This window comes from Nelumbo nucifera, chromosome 1 (genome assembly GCF_055504915.1).
Source record: "Nelumbo nucifera cultivar China Antique chromosome 1, China Antique-T2T, whole genome shotgun sequence".
NCBI classification, from domain to species: Eukaryota; Viridiplantae; Streptophyta; class Magnoliopsida; order Proteales; family Nelumbonaceae; genus Nelumbo; species Nelumbo nucifera.
In genome coordinates this window covers 141315743-141325006 of record NC_142649.1, presented here as the reverse complement: position 1 = coordinate 141325006, position 9264 = coordinate 141315743, and the positions used below count along the sequence as shown (strand labels likewise).

Sequence of the window (9264 nt, the reverse complement as noted above, 5' to 3'; positions counted from 1 at the left end):
GTAAAAGCATCCGATGGATGCAAATATTACTAATATCTTCATGAAAAAAATGTTTCCAATATATTGTTAGACCATACTTTCAGTATATTCATAGAATTTTTACTTCTAATAGATCTTGTCTCTCTTGAAAATCCAATGACCCAGTATTAAAATGGTTAGACAAACAGACTCCCCTCCAAAAAGAAGGCACAGGATTTGATTCCAAAAATAATTAACACATGATACAGGTTTCCGGCCCGGCTCTATCCCACCCAAAAAACATTTCGAGCTAACAAGCGTGCAAACGCGTGTTAAGTTCGGAAGCAATCAATTGCGTGTGAAAAATGCCAAAATTAGACCGAGTCCATTCAAAACTGGGACAGTGGAACCTACATGGGCTCGATTTTATGTATTTTATTATATCTCCATTGCCCTTGCCCACGTCAGGAAATCTCTCTATCAAATGGTATTTTGATGGATTAAAACGGGTTGACACGGCACGGCACATGTGCGGCCTATGCAAAATGTAGACTGGTTTAAGGATTGTCCTGGGTCGTGCCTCTCTTGGAAAATTTTGAGGGGTCAGCCTAATACAGCCCACGACCTGAGCTCGTGTGGACTTATGTTGTGCCACGGGTTAAGTTGGTTCATAGGCTTAGTTTTAGGTATGGTCGATTTGTGGACCAGGGCTGTGCTAGCCTATGGGCACCAGGCGATACAGTTTGCACTGTTGGGCCGTACTGGCCTAGCCTGCACACTTGAAACCCCAATCACAACATGACTCGTATAATTATATCAGGCCCTGGCACGGTCCATGACCATTGGACCGGGCCAGGCCAGACTGGCTCAAAATCAAATAAGGCCATGTTAAACCATGGGCAATACGACCCGGTTTACATCTTTAGATTTCAGTCTATAGTCTGCGTGTCTGGATTTCTTACCCACAAGAATTCTATCCACGTTTGCTCTTATAACATCTCAATGACACATGGAAAATATCTCATCTTCATGTATAATATTATGTAGGGAAGATGTTTCCAATTCACAGGGGTAGTGTGTTGTAAATAAACGTGAGCAGAGTTCTCATGGGCAGAAGATCTCGTGTCCAGACCACACCTTAATTTCTCATTGTGGCCAGTGAATCTGGATCTCCTGCCCACAAGAACTCTGCCTATGCCTACTCACAATACACTTCCCCCGTGAATTAGAAATATCTCCCTCTGCATAACTGTGCCAACATCCCACAGCACATTGCATCTATGTATCGGGAATATCTCTAGGATGATGTGAATTCTTGTTATTCGTGGGGAGACATTTTTAATACACGTGGAATGGAGCTGTGAGTACACGTGGAATGGGTTGTGAGATTGTTGTGAGATGCATTCCGTAAGGAGTACCCATTCAGTCAAGAACTTTTTGAGTTTCACTAATCTTTGCCAAATAACCAAAATACATGCTTTTCTGACAAAAATTTCTAACTCAGGCCAACCCAATCCAACAAAATCAATTAAAAACCCCATAATTCTTTCCTTGACTGAAATTGGAATTGGTCGTCACAAGACCGTGCTCATAAAAATATTTTCAATGCACATCAAAGACTATGCGAAGTTGCGAACGGTGTAAACACGGTCTGATTCAAAAAGAAAGACTCATCTGTGGCGGCCCGACCAGTCTGGGGAGAGAAATTTGGACTTGATTAGCGGCATCCGATTCAGTAGCCAACCAGACAACTACAATTCAACTGATGACTCATGACTTTTTCTTTTTTTTTTTTTAAAGTACTTTTTAATTCACTACACAATTCTGAATTACAGCCTCGCATAGCCTACTAACCCCATCCGATTCTGACTTTTTCTCATAAAGATTCATATGCTGTACCGTGGGTTCTGACCTCTAATGTCGTTAATTACAATTACATGATCAGTACCATACAAATGTGCTGCATGCCTTGCATCACAGTCAAAGATAGGGTAGAAGAACTCGAGAGCTGAGAAGCCATGGAACCAGGTGGTCTCAGAGGTAGCAATATCTCAGGAGGAAGAACCAATTTTGTGTTTGTGTTTGTCTTCTTGATTTTCCTTCCTTTCCTCGGCCTTCGTGGTAGTGCCGCCCCTCTCTACCAGATTTGCTCCAACACAACCACTTACGCTCCTAACAGCACGTATCAGGCCAACCTCAACCGCCTCCTCTCTTCTCTATCTTCCAATTCTACACCATTCAACAATGGTTTTTACAACACCCCCGTCGGTCGGAACCCCAATACAGTATACGGCCTCTTCCTCTGCAGAGGCGACGTCACCGAAGATGCCTGCCGGAGTTGCGTCCAAACAGCCACCCAGGAAATTCTTCAGCTATGCCCCGACCGGAAAGTGGCAACTGTTTGGTACGACGAGTGTATGTTACGCTATTCGAACCAATCTATCTTTTCCACTATATCCGATTCAATTCTTGTCTACATGTCCAACACACAGAATATCTCCAACCCAGATCAATTTAATCAGCTTTTGGCCAATAAGATGGATGAGATTGCCACCCAGGCTGCCTCCGGTGGATCGTCCAGGAAATTTGCAACAGCGGAAGCAAATTTTACGACATTTCAACGGCTATATACTCTTGCTCAGTGCACTCCAGATTTATCAAACCAAGACTGCTACCGGTGCCTCCGAAACGTCATCAACAACCTCCCGTCTTGCTGTAACTCAAAGCAAGGGGGTCGGGTTCTTGCAGACAGCTGCAACGTGAGGTACGAGATTTATCCTTTCTATCAGCTCGCACCTGCTACTCCGGGTCCCGCTCCGTCGCCTATCCCTCTTTCCCCTCCGAGTAACAGAACCGGCATTTCAGGTAATTTATTCCAACTTTAATAGAGATTTTTTGTTTTTTCTACAGACTTTTGATAGACAATTCAATGTTTCCTTTTCTGTTTCTTTTCAAAAATTAGTTCAAGGATTCAGTTCAGACAGGAGAATGGAATTTTTACTCTTTTCCTACTAATTCCAACTGCAAATAAAAGTTTAACAAATTCCTGTTCAGGATTAGGTCCCAAGATTCATCCCTTCACAAGAATCTTCATGATAGTTATACGAAATTCAATAAGGTTTGCTTATCATGTTACCCGGAAAGTTTAAAAGCTACCTTAAACTGAGAAACTGATGATGAACTTCAATATGCGATTGCATAAATCGTCCACCTCAGGTGACATTTGACGACACTGAAAGGGACTCTTATCCGAAAAACTGAAAAGCTGAAATGCCCTTTTTTTTAATATTACAGTCTCTAGAAAGTAGAAAAACTGAAAAAGTAGATTTGCTATTTTCAGATATCAGATCCGTAAAAAGAGCTTTTCTGCTTTATCAAACACCACTTTAAGTACTATTCACTGAATATTGAAATCTAATTGCTTGGTATTAGCATTTTTTTCCTTTTATCCAGTTCCAAGTTTGAATATTATGAATTTGTCAGTTCATGTTCTATATATGAAGTTTTTCTTTTTGTCCTCATTCCAGAAAATAGGAATACAACATCAGCTGGAACCATTGTTGCTATTGTTGTCCCAATTGCCATTGCAATGTTACTTTTATCAACTCTCTGCTATTTCTCGCTGATTAGGAAGAAGAAAAAGGAAACAGATAATGGTAAGAAGTTTCGGTCTTTTATCATCAGCTCTGGATCTGTTACAATCAAGACATGTACAATGAGCTATTTAACCAATCATGAGTAGACATCTCAATTGCTGTTGCTGATAACAGTTCGGATTGATGATGTGTTTTACTTGTGAAGATGTGAATGGGTTGCATAGCCCATTTCCCAAGCCTTATTTGTAGCAGATTCAGATCTTTTATCTTGTTGAATAGCTTAGGCTGAGTTTGGAAAAAGTATAAATGCAAATATGTACTGTGCAAATGCATAAAAAATAATGCAAAATACAAGGTTTTGCACTCTACATATTTGCATTTGTGCTCCTTCCAAAAGGCTCAGTTTAGAAGAAGCACAAATGCAAATATGTAGAGTGCAAAACCTTGTATTTTGCATTATTTTTTATGCATTTGCACAGTACATATTTGCATTTGTACTCTTTCCAAACTGAGACTTAGGTTAATAGTTCAAACTTCAATACCTCAATATATACTAGCATAATAATGGCTCCATAAACCTCTGTGGTTTCAGATGCTTGAAGAAACAAACAACCTCTGATTCCTTCCTATACACATTTATTCTGGACTTATATTTTCTCTTCACTTTGTTGTAGGTGGGAATGAAATTAAAGATATGCAGTCGCTCCAATTTAATTTGAGTGCAGTCATTGCAGCCACAAACAACTTCTCTGATGATAATAAGATTGGTGAAGGAGGATTCGGTTGTGTTTACAAGGTAAGGGCTTATAAACATAATGAAAAACTAGAACTCAAATGTGTAAAATGTAATTAGATCAGAAGGTTGCAATCCTAGAATGTAGCTCTCACTTATCCACAAAGCTAGAGATGTTTAATATTTGTTTAACAATGGATTCCCAGGGTAAACTTTCCAATGGACAAGATATTGCTGTGAAAAGGCTCTCTAGAAGCTCTGGACAAGGTGCAGTAGAATTTAAGAACGAGGTTGTATTGGTTGCCAAGCTTCAACACAGGAATCTTGTTAGGCTCTTGGGGTTTTGCTTAGAAGGCGAAGAGAAGATACTCATCTATGAATTTGTTCCCAACAAAAGCCTTGATTACTTCCTATTTGGTATGTTCTTTAACACATGCCAACAGCGTGCATTTATACTCCATTCATACTTGTTGAATTTTTCTTTTCTAGTGTTATATGAATTGCAGAAGGTTGTAATGTGTATGAATTACAAATTATTGTTTCCACAAGAAATAACTGAAAATAGAAGAAATGGCCATGAAATCTCAACACATTTAGAACAGTAGTGTGTCAGTTATCAATCTGTCCAAATCCTATATCCTAACTTGACATTTTATATGGATGAATGTGTAGATTCAGATAAACGTGCATGTTTGGATTGGCCGACGCGTTACAAAATCATAGGAGGGATTGCTCGAGGGCTTCTTTATCTTCATGAAGATTCTCGGCTCAGGATTATTCATCGTGACCTTAAAGCTAGCAATATCTTGTTAGATAGTGATATGAACTCAAAAATATCTGATTTTGGGATGGCAAGAATTTTTGGTGTGGACCAAAGTCAAGCAAATACGAACAGAATAGTAGGAACATAGTAAGTCTTCATCACTCTCGAGTTTCACATCTGAATAGATTAATTACATGATCTGTACCTAAACATCGGTTTTCCATTTGACAAAGGAGATTTAGGTTCGGCTGGTGCTATTGCTGCTATTGATTAGATATAAATCCATAACAGTCAGATTAAGAAATGCCAGGCTCTACTCAAGTCATATATCATTTATTAGAAATATTAGATAAGGGGAAATATTATTAGTTACATAGAATCTCAGATAGTTGCCTACTGCCATCACTGAGTGTTTTCTTGTTAATAATTGTTTACAGTGGTTATATGCCCCCGGAGTATGCAATGCATGGACACTTCTCAGTTAAGTCAGATGTCTATAGCTTTGGGGTTTTGCTTTTAGAAATTGTAACAGGCAAAAAGAACAGTTCATTCAACCAATCAGAGTTTGGAGAGGATCTTCTACATTATGTAAGTGGGAATTATTTCAAGAACTCCCATCATTGTTTTAACTTTTGATTTTTGCGGGAAACCAGAATTACTAGCACATAGATTTGAATGTAATTGAGAATGCGCACTGCAGAATTAATCTAACTGGTGACATATTGATGAATTGTTGTAGGCTTGGAGAAATTGGAATGAGGGAACAGCTTTGGAGTTGCTGGATCCAATTCTGACAGAACACTATTCCAGAGATGAAGTGATGAGATGCATTCATATTGGATTGTTGTGTGTTCAGGAGGATGTGGCTGACAGACCTACCATGGCAACAGTAGTTCTCATGTTGAACAGTTATTCTGTCACTCTTGAATTACCTTTACGACCAGCAAGCTTTGGACACAGTAAAATGGTGTCAAGCATGGCTACAAGTGAAACTGAAAGACAGGCAACTGATTCAGATAAATCTACAAGTCAAAACATTGGTCTGTCAATGAGGTGTCAATTACTGAATTAACTCCTAGGTAATGTTAATGCCACTGGATCAAGGATGGACAGGAATTGTATGCTAAGAAGTTGTCGAGTTGCATATATGAGTTATTAGCCGCGCTTTGAGGGGGAACAAGAAACCAATTTGTGCTTAGAAGCAATAAAGGAGAAGTGCTTAACTTATAGCAGGAAGAAAAAAAGCAGAGGCCTTATAACATGAGATGCTCTTTCTCTCTTCCTCTCCTTACTCAGTCTTTCTTTCAATCATCTCCTACCAAAATAAAAAGATTTTCCCATTCCATTTAGGGCCATTGGACACAGCCTGCTGATTTTGTGTAAATCCATCAATAACTTGGTTTTCGACCGGGTTACCCCCATTTACCTGCGGAAGTTTCTTGCAGAGGGAGAACCAAATGAAAGACTTCTTCCTCGTCATCTCGACCCGAAGGGTCATCACAATCTGGTACTGGTAGTAGAAACCATTCAAGTAGCTAAGGGTAGTCTCTGGGCTCTGGCCATCCAATAAAGTCCAAGACACCAATTACATGTCTCATTCTCATGTTTTGAGAAACGCACAGGACCCGTTTCAATGGTAAAGAACCAATGGCGCATCTCAAAAGAAAAGGCAAGGCAAATTGAAATTTTTTGGAGGGATTCACTTCAACTTCCATGGCATTCTTGCATGGTATTACAAGGGTAGAAAGAACAAGAAGACTCCATGATAAGTCACAAGAGTATGTTATAATGATTTTGTGGAAAAAGGAAAACTTCCTGTTCTTATTTCTTAGTGAGCGTCCAAACAAGCCGGTTCACACTAAGACTCGCGTTTTCGGGGAGTTCGGATCTGCTCCTCACAGCACGTTTCAGCTGTGTATTTGGGAATATTTTTCTATGAATAAATATTTTGAAGCACGGAAATGTTCCAGATGCATGGCTAAACGTTCTGTAAAATCAGTGTGAGCAAGTTCTACTAGGAACATATCTGAAATTCATCAAAACCCACCCATGAATTTAGATAAACAACACCTGATTGTCTACCAGGTTTATGGTACCAGTTGACTGATAAAAATTTTTTGAGATATCATCTCTCCAATATCATAATCGAACCCTTTTAAGAAATTTTCCTAAACTTTTCCATTTGTCTCGCATTTTCCCTATTCAAGCCGAAACATAAGGAGCTCAAACTTCATACTAATTTATAGAAAAACTTCCATTTCTTAGACTTAATTCTGCATGTGAAAAGTTACCTAAAATCTTAAAATCAATATGAATGACGTCCTTGGCATCTTCTCAATTTTTTTTTTTTTAATTAGTTCACAGCTATATGAATAAATGTTCTTATTACAAACCATCTAACCATGAATTGTATTAATTGTTTAAAACATGATTCAAATCAATAAGCCTATAAATTTAATAACACGTCACCAACATTTGAGAAAGTATGAAACCAAGAAAAAAGCCCTTGTTTGTTCATTATCCATTAATATGAGAGTTCTTAGATTTAAAATGTAAGGTGATCAATCATAGTTAAGAATAAAAATCTATTAGAGATGTCACCTAAGAGCTTAAGTGCCTGTTTGGCAATTCTTTTCTAGAAGATTTGTTACAAGATCTGATGATTAAAAGATAGGGTAAGCTTTTGTAAATAGATCTTGGAAGACCAAAGACTGTTTAGTTGAAATATTTTACATAAATCTCACAACAAAACATAAAAAGCTAGAAGACCGTTTGGTAATGTGAATGTCTTGTGTATGGGCCAACAAACCTTTCATTTAACACATGAGACCCACATACATTTTCTAAGGTGGGATCCACATACCACTGGTGGACATGTATGTGGGGCCCACGTACATTTTACAAGGTGGGCCTGACATACCATTGGTGGACATGCATGTGTGGTCCATGTGTCGACATGCATGTGGGATTCACATACATTTTACAAGGTGGGCTTGACATACCATTGGTGGCCATGCATGTGGGGTCCATGTGTGGACATGTATGTGGGGCCCACATACATTTTACAAGGTAGGCCCCACATGCCATTGGTGGACATGCATGTGGGTCCATGTGTGGACATGTATGTGGGGTCCACATATATTTTGCAAGGTGGGCCCCACATACTATTGCTAGGTCCCACTTACACATTCAAATAGTTTTTTGTGGAAAGATAATCCATTTTCTCCTAAGTGTGTATCATACCACACATTCGAAAAATACGGGGCGCTAAAAGACTAAAAGCTTCATTTGAAGCTTCCTAAAAAAGCCCAAATTCAGGCTTCTGATGTCTTTTATTAGCTGGAGTTTTTCCAGAATAGATCTTTCTATTGCCAAACGGAAAAAGCCTATAATTCAGGCTTCCAGACTTCTAAACCCGTGCGGAAAGACTTGCCAAACGCAGCCTAAGTTTTTAATTTGAATGGTTTCTTGACATTAGACCTACTTATGGGCTGGGCTCAGACTTGACCTTTGAAAAAAAATTTAAATGGGCTTGGCCTGAAGCCTGAGCCGAAAATAGTGTACAGTTGGGTCTGAAGCCTGGCCCATCAACCGGTCAACTTGACATGGTACGATCAATTGGCTTAGTGTTTGATCCTTGTTTCCCATTATAATTAATTAAAGGTTAATTAAATTGCAGCATATGGTATGGGTGGGCCTGTGCTTCGCCAAACTTCAAAACCAATAGATTTTCCTGTGAAGAGGCATGTTAGAGAATAAAAACTTATTTATTCAAGAATCTCACTTAATAACTTAAGTTTTTAGGTTAGAACGGTTTCTTGAAATCCATGAGTAGATTATTATTTTCTAACAATAATGAATTTCAAAGTGAGAGAGTATAAGGTTTTTTGTTTTTAATTTTACGATAAAGAACCAAGGAAAGTGGGAATTATAGTGTCTGTGCGTGTATTAAGAGGTGAGAGGTTGACTTTGTCGCACAAATATAAAGCAAACATTTTGGGAGCCGCATCTTTGGGTAAATAAATGAGGAAATAGATAATGAAACAAGTCCGGATCAGTTCTTGAGAGAGTGTTTTTCACACTGACCTCATACAGCATGTTCCAGTCGTATATCAGGAATATCTCCCATACTTGTATGTTATTATTCATGAAAGATGTTCCCAATACAAGCTGGAATGTGGATGTGAGGTTGGTGTAAAGAACAGATTTCAATT

At 38.8% G+C, this 9264-nt stretch overlaps 1 protein-coding gene across 1 annotated transcript; it reads left to right on the top strand.

Moving 5' to 3' along the window:
- The first annotated feature begins 1854 nt into the window (after positions 1 to 1854).
- On the top strand, positions 1855 to 6177 carry LOC104590599 (cysteine-rich receptor-like protein kinase 25). The gene is made up of 7 exons (XM_010249314.3): positions 1855 to 2823; positions 3486 to 3614; positions 4229 to 4350; positions 4494 to 4704; positions 4960 to 5197; positions 5488 to 5638; positions 5790 to 6177. The coding sequence occupies exons 1-7, from the start codon at positions 1977 to 1979 to the stop codon at positions 6120 to 6122; spliced, it is 2031 nt and encodes a 676-aa protein (XP_010247616.1). The 5' UTR covers positions 1855 to 1976; the 3' UTR covers positions 6123 to 6177.
- Positions 6178 to 9264: the final 3087 nt, after the last annotated feature.

What these genes read in the sequence shown, in the direction of transcription:
- LOC104590599 (XM_010249314.3), top strand. Translation starts at nt 1,977, where the DNA reads ATGGAACCAGGTGGTCTCAGAGGTAGCAATATCTCAGGAGGAAGAACC. An exon ending in GATTCGGTTGTGTTTACAAG is followed by an intron (nt 4,351 to 4,493) that starts GTAAGGGCTTAT and finishes ATGGATTCCCAG; the next exon opens with GGTAAACTTTCCAATGGACA. An exon ending in GAGAGGATCTTCTACATTAT is followed by an intron (nt 5,639 to 5,789) that starts GTAAGTGGGAAT and finishes GAATTGTTGTAG; the next exon opens with GCTTGGAGAAATTGGAATGA.